Genomic DNA, 20203 nt, shown 5'->3' on the forward strand with positions numbered 1-20203 from the left:
TGTAAATTGTAATGGGAGTGCTTTCCATCGTCCTGAAATTCAATCTTAGAGCGCAGAGGACATGTTGCTGCACACATGGAATCATGTTTCTGTTTCCATTTCTCTCTTCAGGTGAGTGCTCTGGCTGTCAGCGTGCCGTCACTTGGTGTCATTCAAGGGTTATTGTGGCAGGACGGCCACTAATGCTCAACACGCATAGTGGTGAGATAATGGTGAAGAACACCAGCCTGAGCACAGCTGCCACCTGATATGAATCCTGGATCCACCAGGTGTGACACGCTCTCTTTTTTGGTGGGTTTCTTTCCATTTTTCCCCACTTTTCTTTTTAATTCAGTTCCAATTAAATAATGTTCTGCCCTTGTCTTTTAATTTGGGAAATCACAAACTCGATGCTTTGCAGGAAATTAGGGGAAGGGGGGGGCAAAATGTGTTTTTAATGTAAAGTGTTGCATGTCTGGCCATTAACAAGGCCATGGCCATGCCCTGTCCTGGAGCTCCAGTAAAAATGGCAACCAAATAACAAACCAAATATATTATGTAGGGTGCAAAGCTGTAAGGTTTTGATATTTTGACTGATGACATTTATCTAAATGCCTTCAAAAAGCCATCTCAATAAAGATAGTCAACACCTTTCATCCTAAGCCTTCTTGGACTGTCTGTCAATACTCTAGGTTGATGAGTCAGAGGTCCGCTCGCCCCTATCCCGTGTCTTGTAGGGTGAAGGTCAGGCCACCACTAATTGCTGATAATGATGGCAGAAGATTGCTGGGGGAGGGGATACAGAGGGACATCCCAGGCTGTGGGAGGCTTGGGTGCCAGGTAACGGTATTCTGATCCAGTGATCTGGATAATCCTGGCCCTGAACTTAGCTTTGCATTGGGCTGCGAGACCCGCGATGCCTCGTTGACCTCAACATGGATAGAGTTACAAGAGTTCTCTGAGGACCTTCCTCATTACACAACCACAACTGCTGCTTGAATAGCAATTCTGTATTTTCTGACACTGATAACAACAAATGGCTGCCATAGTAAAAGTAAATAAAGATATTATATAATATTTATATTGTATCGCTAGTGTTAAGCAGAGATGATAAACTTTTATTTTAGAGGCCACAGTGGCAGATGGATTCCAAAATTCAACAGACACACATATGTTTCCTTTTAGGAAATACTCATTATTGTCAATTGATGAGGGGAATGTTTTTCAAACATGCTTATTTATGTTCAAAATTGTAAGCAAGACCTTACAGAATATTTTCTCTTTTTTCTTTATCTGACATTCACTCTTATCAACTAGTAGAAAAAACAATTAGCACTTTTCTGTTATACATCAAGACATACATTTTCCATCAAATGTAGAGGTCCTCAGTTGGTCACCTTCCTTCAGGAAACAATTAAGCATTTTACTAACAGTTTTGTACCCTTTTCTGTTTATTTTCGCTGTTCTTTGCCTGTTTCATGTTTTTAGATATATACTATATGTGGTGCTTGTGTTTTTTTGCAAGCTTATGTTTTGTTTTGTAGATGAGAAAATAAGACCAGCTTTTTATTGTACTTTTCTTTTTTTAACAAAGAAAGGACAGACTTCAGTCTTCCTTCCTGTCCTGCACTGTAACTTCTATCTATCTGTCTGTCTGTCTATCTATCTATCTGTCTGTCTGTCTGTCTGTCTGTCTAGTGCAAATAAACTAAACTGAACTAAAAAGCCTAGGATTATTATTATTTGTTTTCAATAAAATGGTGCTTCTGCATGATCGCTGGTAACCTGCTAAAGTAAATTTGAAGTTACATGGCAACAGTCAAAATGTACCAGCATTTGGCTAGTGGCTAGTGTTAATTTCACACCCTGGCGTTACGTAATGTGGCTGTGTCATACAAAAGGTACCTCCAGAATCCCAACAGAAATGATTAGTTAATTTTTTCATCAGTATAAAAGTATTGAAGAATCCTTGTGTTCTACACAAGGCTGTTTAAAATCTGCAAGTAATTACAGCTCATCCTATTTATACTTTTCCATGTTTTGATGATGCAACATTGCCTTGTTTTGAATAACTCTGATGCCTGTCTCCTAGGCCTGGTAAACTTCAAATTCTACTTGTTTTTTCTTTTTTTGCTGAAGTGTCTGTTCACTATCATCGCATGGGAAGAATGGCTTACTGTACTCACTTGTGTTGTTAAGCCTTCATATGGAAGCTGCTGACCCCTCGCCCCTTGCAACTCCTCCGGCGCCAGTGGGGTTCACAGCAGCAACCGCAGTTTGCAGAGCTCGTGGTGGAAGCTGTAGCGATTGCCGTAGCACTTCTCAGAAGGACAGCCGACAAGCCACATATCTGTCCTCCTGGTCTTTAACAAAAGAGTACATTTGTATCATCACTGAGGGTGGCCTGGTTCAGATTGACTTACACTCTCTCATAGCAGACCCAGCAGTGGCTCAGGTGACAAATCAACACCTGATCCCCTTTGACATGATGGGAGTGAAAATGAACAGCAGAACTCAGCAGGGAGTGAGTGAAGAGTGATAATCCCTGATATTTGTTCACTGAAATGAGAGAAGTGGTTTTCAGCACCCGTAGCTGGTAAACTAAAATCTGTGCTGAAACCCACAACACAGTATCGTGTCTTACACGTGAACAGGCTGTAGGTTTATCCTCCGTGCCAAGTTGAAACTGAATAGGTTAATTTGAACTGGAGGCTTAATAGAACTTAATTTGAAGGCACAGAGTTTGGGTCTAACAATAAATAAGTATAAGAGTAAAAAAAAGAAAAGAAAATGTAATTCATTAATATGTTAATCCTTGTGTTATAACGCCCACCTCAACACAATTTTGTATGTTTTTTTTTATTTGCCCTTAGTTTATTTATTTTCAGTTTACTTTTCTGTGTATGTGTCTATCTCGTATTTGTACTTTTGTTTGTTGAATTTTCTACCTGGGAAAAAATGTAATGTTTTGAGCTTCACTTGCACCCAGCCAAGTAGGTCTGGGGTGTGTGTCTTTCAGCTGTTTACCAGCTTCTCTCTCTCATCTAAATATAAATAAATCACGTTGATAGAGGAATAGGGGAATTAAAAAGAAGCTCAAGCTCACAAGCTGATACCCTACCCTGTTTTCTTGTTGGCATAGCAGCTATACTATCAATCAGATAAAGCTAACAGGGATAGCCAGGGATGATGATCAATTGAATGTCACACTGACACACATTCACAATGATCTATCTCTCTTATATTACAGAAAAGGATAGCCTGCTTCATTTATCCCGTTACATTGAAACACAACATTTATAATTATACAGATTAATTCAATTAATTGAATACACAGGACCCCAATGGAAATAAGCCATAGTGCTTTCTTGGTTTAATCCTTTTAGCATCCTTGTGTATAGAACTGTACTTTCTGTGCTTTTTTTGCAAAGTGTTAAAGTATTCAATCAATCAATCAAAACCGTGTAAATATTTTTGGAAAATGACACGCTTGCATTGCAGCTAAAGCATGACCCTGTTATGGCTGTTTGTTGCTATGGTGACAGAACGCCAACTCCTACTACTGTACCTAGCGAAAGCGATTTAGACCATTTAGAATCGTTTTGTCGTTACAAAAATCGTCAACCATACATTACCGGAAGGAGTTTGTAGATTGTGTCCGCCTGCTTCCAGTACAGTAACGTTGATCAATGCGGGCTGTTGATTGTTGTGTGGGCTGAAACAGAAGACTCCCCACGTTGTAACTTATAGTATAAACAAGACCTCACGCATCCCTCAGGTTCACGTCTAGTTGGATCCTCCCCATTCAACCTCTTCAGCCAATCACAATCTTAGAGATTGCGATCTCTCTGCTCTGATTGGCTGTTGAGTCAGCCAGTGTAAAGTTATGTCTCCCTCTCTTCCATTACGGTGGATGAGCATTTACACCTGCTGCGCCACATAAGTACCCGTAGGTACATGGCGAGCAATGAATAAGGGAGTGATAAATGCCATGTCACTGTCAGTCAGTGGTGGAAAATAACTAAGTACATTTACTCAAGTACTGTACTTAAGTACAATTTTGAGGTATTTTTTTTACTTTACTGGAGTATTTCCAATTTTCAATACTTTTACTTCTAGCCTACTCCACTACATCTCAGAGGCCAATATTGTACTTTTACTCCACTACAATTATTTGAAAACTTTAGTTAGTTACTTTGAAGATATAAATCATTATTATTATAAAACATACATTAACCACTTTAGCCCTATTTTATGCATAGGCTATTTGAAAATAACGATGTGACGCGTTGTAAGCTTGTAGATCTGCTATTTTCAAACATTTTTGTACTTTTACTTTTGGTACTTTAAATATATTTTGATGCCAATACTTTTGTACTTTTACTCAAGTAACATGTTGAACATAGGCTTTTTACTGGTAATAACAGAGTATTTATATATTGTGGTACTGCTACTTTTATTAAAGTAAAATATCATAATATATATATCCCTAATCCAAAAGAAACCTGACAATACAGAGAAGGTGATAAAGAGATGCGATTCGGTGTGTTTGGCTTTTGAAGAGGCCACAGGTGAGGCTATAATATAAGGGACTCATGGAACAGTGCAGTCAGAATACAGAAGATGTAAGAAAGAAAGAAAAAACAACTGCAATGTGAAGGAGCACAAAGCCGAGAAAGAGCAAGCAAAGTGCCTGCACACATGAGGGAAACCACTATGCAGCACACTGCACACACAGTAAAAAAAAAAATCAGGAAGTTCAAGTTAGTATGATCAGAACAGGGGATTGTTTTACGATATGCGCTAAAGAGAATGGAGAGAACAGAGAAGCTACTAAAGGTGGCACTTACTGGTGGCAGTGCAAAAGGAACCGAAGGAGAAAGAACTATGATGTCACATTCATTGCATGGTGGTGGTGATAAATAATTCCCTATTATTAATAATGACACTATTATCAAGGCTATCTGAACGCAACTAAGTAGGCCATACAGATGTTACAAATGAGGGGAGGATTTGCACCAACCTTAGCTCTGGTCCATAGCGTTGGACCAGAGCTACACCAACCTAGACAACTGGGTCTGGGTTATAGAATGGACAATGTCTAGCCTTGGATCAAGAGTCAAGACTATCATAGGCTACATACACAATTTTATAGATTTTGACATTTGCATATCTGTGAAGTAAAAGTCAGACTCGATCAAATACATCTATGATAGTCTTGATCCAAGGCTAGACAATGTCATGAATGGGGTCACTTTGGCTCTTTGGGTTGACAGTTAGTTGACACTGTAAATATTTTTGCACTGTGAAGGTATATTAACTACCTTCCAGCAGATGGCGGTAATGCGACACTTGGTGACCAACTGCCATAACGCTCAAGCAGCAAACTTGAGTAAAACTACATTTCCCAGATTGGTTCATCATGTAGTCCTACAACACACTACGCAATGAAAAATAAATACGAGTTCGTCACACTGTGTGGGAGCTCAGTCTGTCTATCTGTCGACTGAAGAGTTGAGACAGCGAGAAGTGACCGTAAACTTGTAAGTGTAACTTTTAATGTCAACATCTGGTAATGTTTTGGTTATGGAAGTTTGCAGTGAATATATTCGGCTATTAGAATTATAAACATTAGTCTGTATGACAGTTTACAGTTTACTTTCGGTTTCTGATTTTATGAACGTTATAACTTTTATAGAAGTCCCTCACAGACGACTCGATGACATATAATCTTATAACTGGGAACGAAATCAACGAATCTATAATATGTAAATTAAAGTGTACCACCACATAACTGAGTAATCTCCGTGACTTGCATGTCGTTTACTTTTTTTTTTTAATATCTCCGTGACTTCACAGTTTTCAGAGAAAGTGAAAGCTAAGTGATCAAAGATCAACATCGGTCTGGCTTCCTGTTGTTGCAGTTGTTTATCGTCAGTCAGACACATGACATGTTGTCGCATATCAATCAGCGGAGGAGGCGTCTTCTTCCAGTGTTTTGATTCTTCATATCTTTTATTCTAGCTCAGGCATGGAGAGCTGCAGTGACATTGCAGTGGTGGAAGCGTCGGCGACCTACTCTCTGGTCCTCTTCCATGACATCCCTCACTCATACCCACCGTCCACCCGGGTGACATGTCAGTACACCCTGACCGCTGGCTTCCAGCCCAGCTCAAGAGACTGGGTGGGGGTTTTTAAGGTGAGGAAAAAACGTATGAGGATACATAGAGTTAAATCCTCAGTGTTCAAGGTGCATTACCTACCTTTTTGTCATGACCTAGGCTGGGATTCGAACCGTGGTCTCCCTTATGAGAGACCCCCGCCCAAAAAAAAGTCAATCCCCGCTTGGGTAGGGGAGATATTGTGCTTATGAGCTTCAGGCAGTACTACTTGTCAATAAAAAGGTGTCCTTACCTAAAGAACACCTTTAACCACTGGCACTGCTCAGATGTGCTATTTAATATTCTACCATACAGATTGCCTTGCCGTTTTATTCATTAAAACAAGTTCTGGATTGCAGCTTTAATTAAAAAATTGATAAATGAACACTGAGGATTTTACTGTGTATACTAGTCCCTCTATACTGTGTACTATACAAGAATGAATTATTTGTCAGACTCCAGTTTAAAGGCCTTTTTCCACTGTACAGAAGAACGGTTCTGAGCACGGTTGATAACCGCTCCAGTTGTCTTTCCGTTTGTGGACAGTCTGGCCCGGCACAGATTAAACGGGGGCAGACCAGGCCCGGTGTGCCGGTAGTGCCAACCGTGATGACGCATACAAGTGTGCTCAGCGACCATTAAACTAATTAAATGTTGTCTTGCAGGTAGGGTGGAGCGCCACCAAAGAATATCATACATTCGTGTGGGTAGAACCGTTCTCGGATGTGGTGAGAGAAGATCCAGTGAAAAAACAAGTGGTGTTTAATGGTACGATTTTTGGTACGATTTCTTTTACCTGGGATTGTTTCCAGTTCTGTGTTACTTAATGGTACTGTAGGCCTACATTTCTTTATTTTTATTTTTTATGTGATAATGGAGTGAGGTTCTGTTTTGTTATTATGGCGTGGCTCTGCAAGAGTCTGTATGTCTGAGGCTAATCTCTCAAACCGCTGGACAACAAAATGTCTTGTACCTCCACTAAGTTTTGTAGTTTTTTAACCATTTATTTCTGTTAGAGTACTATTTGCCAAAGGATGAGGCTGAGTTCTACCAGTTCTGCTATGTGGACAGCAGTGGTCAAGTGAGAGGAGCCAGCACCCCATTCTGTTTCAAAAGTCCAGAGGAGCCAAGCGTGGACTGTAGCCTGGAAACTGACCTGCTGGTGATCACAACACAGGTTGGTATCAAGTGCAATCAAAAAGTCTGATTTTAGAAACAGTGCATGGTTCAACAGGGTTTATAAGTCATTGGAAGCCTTGGCAAGTTGGCAGTGATCTAAATAAAGACTGATCATTGTGTGCTCATGATATCAGTGACAGTGATTGATAAAGACGTTGTACTGGTGTATCGATTCCCAGAGGGATGTGCAAAAGATGAGTCTGTGATGAAACGCACATTTGGATCTCAGCTCATGGGCAAATAAAGTGCTGTACTGACATGTTGTTTTGTTTAATCCAGGAGCAAGTTGAGCAGAGTGCACAGGAGAGGGATGAACTGCAGAAAGAGGTGGATCAGATGAGAATGCAAAATGAGAGCATAAAGAGCACTCTGATGGAGAAACAGCGAGAGGTCGACCACCTGAAGGTCTGCTTGTGGTTTGTTACTACTCTTACTCAGCAAAGTCCTGAGTGTTAATTTAACTTTTAGAGATCCTTACCGGGCCACTGAATTAAGTTATCACTTAGGATTTTGCTGTATACACCTTGTTTCACTGTACATTTGAGAAATTATAATTAGAGATGACACCCACTCGTATTTAAGCAAGAGCACAGTTTCCATCACCTTTATCAATACAAGATAATTACTTTGTTCAGGAGCAGCAGGAGGGGAGTGAACAGGAAAGAAAGGAACTTGCCAAAGAGTTGAGTCAAACGAAGCAACAAAACGAGAGCTTAAGAAGTAGTCTGAGGGAACAACAGCAAGAACTCGACTGCGTCAAGGTATGTCTTCGATCAGTAACAAACCTCTAGTCTGAGCATCTAGAACAGCGGTGGGCAGCATTTATTTCCTGAGGGCCATACTGACTTCGTTAAAGTGAGTGAGGGGCCACACATTGTACAATTTAATTGAAACTTGAATCACATACTGTAGTGCTAAATTATGTTAAAACTGCATGAATTTGGTAGACATGCCAGACTATCTTTACAATAAGGTCCTTGCTTTCACAACAGAATTTTCAGTTACAAAATGATGTATCACTCTGGTGTACTCTGTGTGAGGTTACAATGAAAAGATTACTTGCATACATTATCTTAACTGATATGCACCACTCCAAAGGTCACTGATAAAACACATTGCATTATGTTATGAATATGGACTCAAGGCAGACTGTTTCACTGTTACATTATAAACATAAAACATTTGAGTACATATGGATGGAAGAATGCAGGTATCTACTCAAATGGTAAATATTAATTACTATTAATTTGAGTCGAGTTTAATTAATTTGTCCAAACCATTAATATATGGCAGCCTTTTAGAATGTAGATTTTTTGGGGGGGGTCGTTTTGTTTTTCTTTGAGGACTTGGCGGGCCGGATTGAGATGGTCAAAAGGCCGGGTCCGCCCCCCGGGCCGTATATTGCCCATGTGTGATCTAATAGTGATGTTACGTTTCAGGAGGACCTGATCCAAAAGGCCCATCAGCTGGAGCAACAGAATAGCAGAGAGGAGGAAAAACTGAGTCAAAGCTTGAAGTCAGTGGATGAGTCACAGGGGGAACAGGAGGTAATGCCAAGGGAGTTTTATCTCTCCGCATTATATTTGTACAGTATGTCACCTTTCATGCATAGAATGTAGCTGAAAGTGCTCCGCGATATGGAGAAAGATAAAACGTTTTATTGTATCTTATGAAAGCTAACATATTGACATGAGTAGCCACTTTACCACAGTTGAGGAGCCAGAGAGAGTGAATGAATGAGTGAGTGAGTGTGCGTGCGTGCTGTGTGCGCGAGCATGCTTGTGAGAGGGAAAGGGAATAAGGATGGGACACAAACCTCAAACTGTTTTGTTTTGATACTTAATTTACTTGTCAAATAGGGAAGGTAAAATAAGCCTTGGCTTCAGCCTACATCATTTTCAACTTAGTAGCCTCAGCTGTATCATCCATGTTTTGTTAAAAGGACCGAAATAAACTACTACTACTAACCCTAGCTCAGGGTAAGAGGCAAAGGGCGAGGTTTGAATATTTTTTTTAATTCAATAGCAGTCACACTTAGCAGAAGTTGTGTTTCCAGCTCTTACGCTACTGAAAGTGAGTACTGTTCACTACTTCACTACTCACTCTTGTCTGTGACCGTCTGTACCATTGGCCGCATTCATACGGCAGCTGTTTTGCTCGTTACACTCACAGTGTGAATATGGAACACAACTCATATGTAACTATGTATGCACAGGTTAAGCAGAAATACGATCGAGCTGTGGTGAAGATCAATCAACTGAAACAGGAGCGAGAGGAGCTCTATGGGAAGCACGACATCCAAAGTGTGGAGATTGCTGAGTGAGTTACAACTGAACAGATAGTCCAGCCTCTGCCTATGTACCTCCTATTAAAGATGTATCTCTGAAACACAAACTGTATAATGACAAGAGAAGAGAGGGTGACAACATTGATATGCCCCTGTACTGTACACTGAAAGTATGGTCTCTATTACTCTTTAATGCTCATTTCTGTGTTTTCAGGCTAAAACCCAAACTCAGAGAGCAAGAACAAGAACTGCTCAAACTGAGAGATGATACTCAGCTCCTACAGGTATCTAAGAGCTGTTTTAATTTGACAGTATAATTAACAATGGAGGAATAATTACAACTCATAGACCTTGGTAGGGCTTGGTGTAATTACATCTGTTTAAATGCTTCACAATTAAACATACATGAAATCATAATCGGGGTCCCTATGGTAAAATAATAGGACTGCTGAATGGATATGGTATTATGATGAATGGTCATTTGTTAGAGGAGAGGGGTCTGTGGCAGATCATAACATTCTCTTCTGTTCCCTTCACAGGTGGACCTCCAGAGCAGTGAGAAAGAGAAGGAGAGACTCCATGTTGAGCTTCGTAGACTACCTGAACTAACGCACAACCTGGCCGAACTGAAAAGTGTAATCGAGGAACTACGCAGGAGTCAGCAGGAGACATTGCAGAACATTCCAGACGAAGACATGAAGGTTGGAACAAATTCACACAAGGCCAACATGGCCCATTTTCTTTTGCAACAGTGTTGATGAGTTACCTTGTCCTGATGTCTGCATCTAGGTGCAATGTCAGACCCTACTCCAACAGCTACAGGACACTCGTGTCCAACTGTCCAACGAGAGGCACGTGTCCAAGAGCACACAGGGACGTTTGGAGCAACTGGAGAGAGAGCTGTTTGACACCAAGGAACAACTAGAGGGCCTTGCATTATCATCTGACCAGACGAAACGCTGCAACAGCAAACTAGAGGTGAACTTTAAAGTTTCCGACAATATGAAGGCCTCAGTTCAGATTTCTGAATATAGATTCTTCTTAACGTGTAACAGCAAACTGTTGAAACAGATCTACTTATCTTTACCTTTCTTGATTGATATTATCTCAGGTCTTCATGTGTTATTGTTGTTTTTAAGCTGCAACTCAGAGAAGCGCACAGCATCATTGCAGAGAAGAGTGAAGAAGTCACTGAGATGGACAACAGGATCACGATTGAGCAACAGGAGAAAGAAGCGCTAGAAAAACAAAATCAGGTAGATTTCCAATTAGGTTTCTTTTGTTGATTTAGCAAGGGTTGTATTTAGTCAAAGGGTCACTTCCTGATGTTTGGCTCATCTTTGTTTGTCTGTGTGTTTACCATGTCAGATTCTCAAAAGAGATATTGAGCGCCTTCGCAGAGAGTTTGCTGAACAAATGGCCTCTGCCGCTGACTCATTATACATGCAACCTTCAAGCCCTCATGGCTTCTCACCTGAAACAATCACAACTTCCAGCCAGGGGCAACAGCAGGACACACTTTCAGAGTCTCTCCAATATGATGAGACCCTATTTGAAACAATGGGTAAGGTTGACGAACCTGTTACTGAAGACAAGGAAACTTTTCTTTTCAAAGCAGTAGTTAACAAACATTTATACATTTGTTTGTGAGGGGGAATTTTCTGTGAAAGTTAATTGAAAAATCAGTCAATATTATGTTGTGATATCAAGTTCCTTTTTCTTTATTTGCTCCATTGACCAAATTACAACTTATTTTCTTCCAGGAACCAGTGCAGATACAGAGGAAGAGGTACGTCCAGACATTCATGTCTTAAATTCAACCAAGTTGGGTTTTTGATACACATACAGTAGGGTGCATCCAATGGTGTTATATGTTTTTTTTTTCTGAGGTATACGATAATCACGGCACTCATGTGGCACTCTTGTGGCACTCTTGTGGAAAATATTCAAAAACCTTTATTGTAAATAAGCTACTGCATGGCAAAACTTTAAAACACTAACGTGTTGCCGCAGATAGCCTTCATCAGGGTGACTCATCATCAGTCATATTTTCCACAAGAGTGCCCTGGTCACTTTTTAGTTTTTTTGCTTGTCACCCTTCCACCAAAGAGTACCTTGTTTGGATTCTCTCTCATCTGCCAGAAAGATGCAGTCCTCTCTGTTTTCTTATAATATTAAATGTTCTTGTCTGTCTATTTTATTCCTACAAGCACAGACAGACACACTACACTCACAAATGAAGCACTGTTTCTTATCATTTTTAGAGAATTGGACTGGCTCTTATCATGGCTGCCACTTGTAGACACAGTAGATACTTCTGGATCATTTCACTGTTTGGAAACTTGTTGATAATGAAAGTCTATTTGGCTGCACCCTTAGTCTGAGCAGGAAAAGAACTGTACAGAGTCACCATGTATTTTAAGCTGTTATGTAAACTAAGTAGTGGTCCCCAACTTGGGGTTCCGCAGACTCGCAGAGCATTCGCTGGGAGTCGGCACTCGGCAACATGCCTCATGAAAATGATATGATTACTTTGTTTACGTGCCCCTCAAGCCGATCTCCTGCTGCAGTGGCTCAATGGGTAGTTGAAAACAAACATCATAACGGACAGTTTATCTTTTTAAATTTCTAACTAACCTGTCATGATGTCGGCTAAGCTGGATATAACCCTTCCAGCCACTATCAATAAAATGTATAGTGGCACAGAAAAGACAAATTCATAATGTTAAAATGGTAGAATATGGCTCATTAGCTAACATGAACATTCCTGAACAAAAATGTACCATTTAAACCTCACATTTATTTGACGAGATTCCCAAGGGCTCTGAACTAGGCCCCTCCTGTTTTTGCTGTCCGAAAAAAGCCGACCTACAATGTCACAAACACATTGTTCGTGTTGCGACACGTTGTGAGCTTGTACAGTATACATATATTTTTGACAAATCTTAGCCCCAGAATAGGGATGCTAGAGTTCAAATGGTTAAAGTTAAAAACAATAATTCTAATGGACCCCCCCCCTCCCCCCCATGTGCATAGCCATTAGATATTCATGAATACCAAACAGTGTCTGCTGTTCACAACTTATGTGTTTACTCAAACGTAATCCAACGGACTCCTCTTACAGTATGTTACCACATATGACCGGCCATCTCTATTTCAATCCCAGGAATCGTTTGTGTGCGGGCACTGCCAGGAGACTTTCCCTGGCCTTACCCGGGAGGAGAAGGTGCAGCATGAGCAAAGCCACCAAGTGTGTCCTTTCTGCACACTCATCTGTGACGGCATGGAGCAGTCTGTGTTTGAGGATCACGTGTACAGCCACGAGTTGTAGGAATCAGGCTTGGGCGTAAGGCCTAGAATGTCTTGTGTGTTCACTTCCAAGTAGGTTTCAATGACGGTCGTGATTAAGCAAGACTCTAAACTCTCAACCTGACTCATAGCAATTATTGTACTGAAAGTTCAACTGTTTAAGGTGAAAGTAAAGTAAATATTATGGGGAGAGCTTCAAACATGCATCATGCACATATTCAATATGGCTTATTCTACAATAAATCACTTATTGCCTTATGCACAGAATACAATATCTTAACCAGAGCTCAGACCATGTTTTGATGGAAGAGACCACTACTGACAATTAACAGTGAATTTGTGTTTCAAATGCTGCTTTATCTAGAAAAAAAAGTGCAATCCATTGGGTGGGTAGTTGTTTTAAAATGAAAAATAATTTTAATGATGCAACATGAAGTTGGTATTCATTATGAGACGGTAAACCCATGTATTAAACCCCACCATTTATTTTGTCTATTATACTGTATACTTACACCATATAGCATATATACTATACTTTGTGCTGACAACAAAAAGAAAAACTCATCTCACCAACCATTGCAGGTGATGTAATTTTGAAAATAACAAAACTGCAATAAAAGATAATGGCATGTTCTGACTGTTGAATGTTACTTAAAGGTTCACTTGCTGCTTAGCAGAAATATTTGAAAGATATTGATAATATAATATGATAAGACGACAGCTTCCATTCTTGGCTTCCAGGAGGTGTAGTTACAGCCTCTGTGTAGCATTCAGGGATTGTGAAATAGTTATAGTCTGTAGTGAATAGTCTGGCTTCAGAGACTAAAGAACATGAGCCAATTCATATCCTGTTTTCCCTGAACCCCTTATAATATATGTGCGCTTGCTGCATCCACTTTGTGGCCTTAAGGGAGCTGATATAGCAGGATATCTTTGGGTCCACACATACTATGGGGGATTTACCCATACGAACCTCCTCAGGTCCATAAAATCGGACTCATTCTGCCAGGCACATTATGATCCCTCCAGCTAATCTTTAAGTACAGTCCATAGAATCTGATCTCAAGGTGTCATCTGATTGGCCTCTTCTGGTGTGACATCGCGGGAAGTCAGTTCAGAGAAGAGAGCAGGCAGCCAGTACTGTGGTTCCCCGGCAGCTTGAGAATCCAGCCAAGCCAACCCCTCTTTCAGCAGGTGACTCTGCAGGGAGACAATGGCCAATAAGGTCCTAAACTGAAACCAACTATTATAATTATGGCACCTCAATTACCTTTTCACACTTACCACGACTTGAGAAGCCCGTTCTCTCTCCCATTTTAGATTGTCTGTGATCTCACCCACTGTAACGTAGCCCTTCTTCTACAGAGGGACAAAAAAACAACAATGTAGGTGTTTACTCTGTGTGAATATGGACATAGTATTTCACCAAGATAACATATACTGTATATGGCAGGTCCCCCAAATTGATATGTATATGGCCGCAGACCACCAACTGAAAGGATTTGTGCCAGGGACCCCCATACGGGACTTAAGTGTTTAAAGTGTTAATTTAGCTGGGGACTCCACCCCTCATATCAAGGTTGTATGGACATATAGTCTATTACCAAATAGAAGATCGACTTTTGAATATACTGCCAAACAGAAGATATAATTTATATAAAGGCACACAACAGAAAAGGGGATGTAGGGAGGTTCAAATTCAAGACTTGTTTGTTCCAAATGAAATGTGGATGCTCAGGATGTAATATTCTCGTTGTTTTTTTTTTGGCCATACTTTTGCTTTAAATCTATGGTTAACTACTGGTGCCAGGTCCTTTCAAATACACCTTTTGGAGCAGAGTGTTACCTCAGCCAGCTGTAGAACTACAGTGTGATCCATGTTGAGCTCTGCTGGGACAGACTGCACCAGGTACGAGTCTCCCACGGGTATCATCCCAAAGCCGTTGCCCATGGCTTTCAGCTTCTTTATGGCTCTCACCAAGTCGTCCCTGGAAAAGCACAAGTCATTACACAGACCTGGTGTTTGGGTATTTACTGAGACTAGCACAACCCAACTGGTATAAATATTGAAAATATCTGTTTAAATTAATATTATTAAATGCAAAACATGGATTTTTAAAACTTCGATATTTATAGAGACCGCTCTCATGTAAGAATGCTTTCTCACAATGGCAATGACACTCACTGGCTGACATCCTGAGCATATTTCCCCCTTCCCTTCAGCACTCTGTGATGGAGTTCATCCAGTGTAATGAGCCCTGAAAGGACACATATACACACACCTTTTATTTTATAGTCATTCATTTACAGTAATTGACAATACAATTCCACATGTACCACATATTTGTTATGCCGTTACATGGGTTAGTCTAGATTTGTGCATGAAAAAATAAATCTCTCAACGTTAATTATAAAAATGTACTGTTTTACATTAAGTACAGTAAGTCATTTACTGTTCTAGATGTAGCATAATGCTTATCTCGAAACGTGGTAGGCCTATATTACATGATGATACAGGGTTCACTTGAATAATTTGTTTTCCAAGAAACCAGATATTAACTTATCTTACAGGCCACAGTACCTGCTTCTTTTTCAATATGAAGGATTAACCACACAATGTCTTTTTACTTTTGCATGAAACCATGACAAATTACCTCTGAATCATGGTGCCTTCTTGTTTTACTTATATAGTATACAGAGGAAGAGAGATATTGTCTGTTTTGTGAACTTGTGGAAATTGAAAATGAGATACACTTTTTGTTTTATTGCTCAAAGTATGATGATATAAGAGAGGTATTTGTGAATAAGATGTCTTCTATTTGTGGAAATTTCCTTGAGTTGGATGATTATGAAAAATTTGAGTTATGTTTTGTTAAAGGAGCTTTTGCTGTGGCAGATTTTATTTGTCAAGCTTGGGAGAGAAGACAGAACAGTCTGTATAATTCTGAGGTATAATTCTGAGATGTAATTGAATGTACTACGTGAATACATTGTAAAACATGTTATAAACGTAAAATGGTGTCTTATAAACCCATGAGGGTTGGGCACTTTGTGTGCAGGACACAGAAATAAAATTATCTATCTATCTATCTATCTATAGTGTTGTGATAAACTGCTCCATATCACAATGATGCAAAAGACAGAAGAAACTAACCGCCATTTCTGTGTTTCAGGGCAAGGCACACTTCAATGATTTGTACACCCAGCTCATAGTAGAAGTCTCCCACACCAAGCATCTCTGACCAAAAGCCTTTGCCAGCTGGGGAAAACAGAGGAAAAACAAACATTTGTGTAACCTATTAAAACCAGGAAGGCATCTGTGTGTCATTAGCTAATAGCTATATATAACTGGTTCTTTATACTTTGGCTATTCAAAATAGCAGATATACAAGCTCACAGCGCGCTGTAAATCTGTTTTTTTTTTTTAATCTAAATTGTAATTCAAATCTTTGCTTCTGGTGGTCCCTGGAACAAAATATTTTGAGATGGGGGTCCGCGGCCAAATACTTATAATTTTGGGGTCCTTGACATGGAAAGGTTTGAGAACCGCTGATATAGAAACATACGTTTTTCAGGATTAGGATTCAGAAGACATTTGTAGAATCGGCCTCAGGTCTTAATGGGTTAAAAGTAGTAATAGTGTGCAAAGATTATTGATATTATAATAACACTTTGTGAGAAAAGCAAACTTTCCACGCTCTCTCTATATACATAATGTTAAACATAACTAAACGTAATTCTCACAGGCAAGTGGATCGACCCCAATGGTGGCACACATTTCCTGAAACTGGACCCGAAACTGTGAGCTCTTGCGGATCTCTTGTTTATGCTTGCTGGCAAATTCCTCCAGGTTAGACTTGAAGGTTTCCAGCTGTTTAGACATCTGAGAAAAAAATGCCATGTATTCGATATTGTCAGCTGAAATATTTCCACATACATACAGGACACGCCTCTAGTGAATATCCAAGTAGAAAGAGTAGGCATACCTGAACAATTTGATCTTCGGCAAGAACATTTCCTCTTTCCTTATACTTGGCCTCAATTAAATAAAACAAGAAATGTTAGAAATTAAGTTAACAGTATTCCTGAAAATGAATACTGTATTAACATTGCATGTTATAGCCTACCTCTGCAAGCTTCTTTTTGGCAATAGCTCCTGCACCAACCCCTCTCCGATGCATATTGTTACTGTAGTCTGATTACACACAATATATTAATATACAAGATAATAACTACAGCATAACCAATTTCCAGCTTTTTTTTTATCTAAACCTTTTTGATTATTGTTTTTACTGAATGCCTCTTGTTTAAATGTTTCATGACAAAAAGGTGATTTTATTTTATTATGTTTATTTTTTTCTTAGAGGTCTTCGTCCAATTGGCTTCTGCACATTTCTGTTACTCCCTTAGTTTGATCTGCATACAGTACCTGTGTCATTGTGCGCAAATAATACTTTTTACTGTAGTCTGGTTACACACAATACATGAATATAAAAGTAAATGTTACTAGTCTACGCACAATGTGAATACACAAGATAATAGCCAACTAATGTTACTGTCAGGTTGCACACAATAATATGTGAATGAATACACAAGATAATATCAACCAAATTAACCTGCTAATGTTAGTGTAGTCCACAAGCTCTGGGTTTTCACAAGTATACAGACACTCGACACTACGACGTGACCACCCGAATGTTATAGTCAAAGTATTAAAGTCGGAAACATTCACATTTACAGTAAAGTAAATGATTTACACGGTGCTATTTCAATTTTGTGGCAGTTTCCTGTTATTAAGGAACCCGGAAGTAAAGTATATCGTTGCCGTATATGGGAACAACAACAACAACACTGCCATCTGCTGCCTGGGCGATTGTAGCAAGTCAGAAAATAGTACTGGAGTATTTAGACGTGAATGCTTGCTACCACATAATAACTAAGTGCAAACACATTGCCATGACATGTACACAATCAGAAAAATGTATTACAAGAAAACATTTGAATTGAAAGTCATCAAATGTGACGAATAAAGGGGTTCCACGGTGGAACTTCCAGCGTGCCTCAACTCAAGCCAAATTCAGGCTGGTCTGGTGCATCTCAGGAGCAGGACTGGAATATAGATGGAAGGCACTGGAGCAAACTCTGACAATTAAATTGATTAAATAATCAAATGTGACATTGATACTTCTCTGTGCCTAACATATAGGCACATAACATGTGCCTATTTGTATTGTCTTGCTTGCAGTATAGCTAGCTACCCATTCAACTGTTACAAAATCTCAGGAAGTTTATTACAAAAGGATGGCTGATTCATGTTGATGAATACATGCAACCTATTCATTACTTATATGTATTATATATTTTTATATTATATATTTTTATATATTTTACAAAAACCTGAAGATCTGTTATCTGTTTGAGAATATATATGTCGCCTCACAGCTAGAAGGTCCTGGGTTCGATTCCCGCCGGGGACGCTGTGGGTGTGTCTTCTCCTCCGCGTCATCAGCGCCCATACCCTAGGTGGGGTTGGCGAAAGGGCCTACTCTGTGTGGAGTTTGCATGTTCTCCCCGTGTCTCCTAGGGTTAATACCCTCACAAAAACATGTAGTAATCCTGGTCACTATACTGCCTCCCCCTGGTCAGCCGGGGCGCCTGATGGAGGGGAAGGGAACTGGTTGGAATAACGTGTTCCTTCCACTCGCTACGTCCAACCAGGGAAACTCCCCCCTGTCAGGTGACAAGAAGGTCAGTTGGCTCTCATGCATTGAAGGAGGCATGAGCTCGGCCCTGGCCTCCCTAGGCTGGTGGGGGGAGTGTAGTGCCCAGGATCACTTAGCAAATTGGCACCGGGTGAAAAAAAGGGTTACAAAATCGAGGGATAAAAATTATAGAGAATATATATTTTCTTTCAACTGTCCTTTTTTCAGACTCCAGAAGCAAAGTGGCTACAGAGTGTGGTGGTGAGTTGTTATTATTATATATTGATATTTTTGGGTTTAAGAGATTTTCACTTAGTTGCACTTTCCTGGAATGCCTTGCATGGGATGAGGAGAGTGTGGAAATCTGACATGGGAGATTACCTCAAAAGCGCCCGTTTGTAACTACAGTGGAGTCAGTAGGCTACTGTATGGGGCTGAGACGTGGACTCACAGTACAGCAGGAAAAAGCCCTGGACGTCATCTACACAAAAATGGCACTTGGTATATATGATATGGTCGGACCACATCGGTAACTTGGACCTGTATGGGAGCCTCCCACGGGTCAGAGACAAGGTCAGTGAGAGAAGGATGAGGCTGGCTGGGCACTGTGTCAGGCACCCAGAACTGTTTGCAACTTCAAGCAAACTGACACTGTGGGAGCCAACCCAAGGCAGAGCCAGGAAGGGAAAGAGGCGCACCACCTACGTAGACACACTGCGGTGTGACAGCAGAGCTAACAACACTGCAGAGCTCAAGACACTGATACTAGACAGGAGGGTGTGTGGAGGTTAGCGATTCAGGGGAGTCCCGAGTTGGTGTTAGTGTCGAGTCCACAATCTCGAATTACATCACATTGTATGAAACCTTATCTTCCCTTCTTGCTTCAAGCTATTCCCACTGAACAATAGTACACTCGTATTCTGCTTGCCAAGTTAAATAACAGACATAAGCTACAACAGAGAGCGTTCTTTCGTTCTATTTTTCTTAGACATCAAATAAATTACTAGTAGATAATTTGAAATATTCTGTTGTAATTGAGTTTCATTTGAATGGCCTCACAAAATAAATAATTAGAATGGTACTAATGACTACTGAGGCATAGCTATAGTTAGGCCTACTCAGTCATAACTAAGCCCAGCAGTGACTAAAATAATAATAATTCAATTTATATGATGGTGGCGTGCGCCAAACATAGCAGATCTACAAGCTCACAATGTGGTGCATAGATCATTTTAAATAGAGCTATATCATTTCATAGATCATCTTTTTCGGCAAGTATAAATCAGGCTTAAGAATTCCACAAGTTTATTACTAACTATAGGCAAAGAAATGTCTTGACACAAATTATACCCATGTGGGTTATCATTAGTCCATATTGCCCTCTAGAAATGCAGAATGATGCAAAATGCCTTTTCTTTTAAATATTTTTTTAAGTAAATTTGCTTGTGATGCTTAAGCTACAGTATAAAAATAGAGGCATTGCTAAAGAGAACATTTGTATTACACTACAAAACAAAAGAATATGCACATTTCTAGATTACATTGACACTTGTTTCAAAACATCACTCGCCCTGTTTCAATGACAG

General features: G+C 40.0%; 2 protein-coding genes across 4 annotated transcripts; one reads left to right on the plus strand and one right to left on the minus strand.

Moving 5' to 3' along the window:
• The first annotated feature begins 5428 nt into the window (after positions 1 to 5428).
• On the plus strand, positions 5429 to 13549 carry calcoco2 (calcium binding and coiled-coil domain 2). 3 transcript variants are annotated; one of them, XM_080455465.1, is made up of 15 exons: positions 5429 to 5526; positions 6009 to 6178; positions 6806 to 6920; positions 7157 to 7317; positions 7599 to 7724; positions 7955 to 8080; positions 8759 to 8866; positions 9535 to 9638; positions 9821 to 9890; positions 10146 to 10307; positions 10396 to 10584; positions 10746 to 10862; positions 10975 to 11170; positions 11370 to 11395; positions 12773 to 13549. In XM_080455465.1, exons 2-15 carry the CDS (start codon positions 6011 to 6013, stop codon positions 12935 to 12937), a joined length of 1833 nt encoding a protein of 610 aa, XP_080311591.1. In that variant the 5' UTR covers positions 5429 to 5526; positions 6009 to 6010; the 3' UTR covers positions 12938 to 13549. The 3 variants fall into 3 exon arrangements, with proteins under 3 accessions (XP_080311591.1, XP_080311593.1, XP_080311592.1); XM_080455467.1 differs by having other exon boundaries at positions 6806 to 6908; XM_080455466.1 differs by having other exon boundaries at positions 5439 to 5522; positions 6004 to 6178.
• snf8 (SNF8 subunit of ESCRT-II) lies at positions 13307 to 17704 on the minus strand. The gene is made up of 9 exons (XM_080455476.1): positions 17532 to 17704; positions 17043 to 17110; positions 16902 to 16952; positions 16660 to 16798; positions 16070 to 16174; positions 15101 to 15173; positions 14762 to 14903; positions 14200 to 14274; positions 13307 to 14115 (listed from the first exon to the last, which is right to left on the minus strand). The coding sequence occupies exons 2-9, from the start codon at positions 17094 to 17096 to the stop codon at positions 13978 to 13980; spliced, it is 777 nt and encodes a 258-aa protein (XP_080311602.1). The 5' UTR covers positions 17097 to 17110; positions 17532 to 17704; the 3' UTR covers positions 13307 to 13977.
• Positions 17705 to 20203: the final 2499 nt, after the last annotated feature.

The sequence above is a fragment of the Gymnoscopelus braueri genome (assembly GCF_963280865.1).
Source record: "Gymnoscopelus braueri genome assembly, chromosome: 17".
NCBI lineage: Eukaryota > Metazoa > Chordata > Actinopteri > Myctophiformes > Myctophidae > Gymnoscopelus > Gymnoscopelus braueri.

Excerpts from the sequence above, each read along its gene's own strand:
- calcoco2 (XM_080455465.1), top strand. The coding sequence starts at position 6,011 with ATGGAGAGCTGCAGTGACATTGCAGTGGTGGAAGCGTCGGCGACCTAC. Across the intron at positions 7,318-7,598 it reads TGCTGGTGATCACAACACAG|GAGCAAGTTGAGCAGAGTGC; the intron begins GTTGGTATCAAG and ends TGTTTAATCCAG. Across the intron at positions 11,171-11,369 it reads GACCCTATTTGAAACAATGG|GAACCAGTGCAGATACAGAG; the intron begins GTAAGGTTGACG and ends ATTTTCTTCCAG.
- snf8 (XM_080455476.1), bottom strand. The coding sequence starts at position 17,096 with ATGCATCGGAGAGGGGTTGGTGCAGGAGCTATTGCCAAAAAGAAGCTT. Across the intron at positions 16,175-16,659 it reads TGGGGTCGATCCACTTGCCT|CTGGCAAAGGCTTTTGGTCA; the intron begins GTGAGAATTACG and ends TGTTTTCCCCAG. Across the intron at positions 15,174-16,069 it reads CCTGAAACACAGAAATGGCG|GGCTCATTACACTGGATGAA; the intron begins GTTAGTTTCTTC and ends GTGTCCTTTCAG.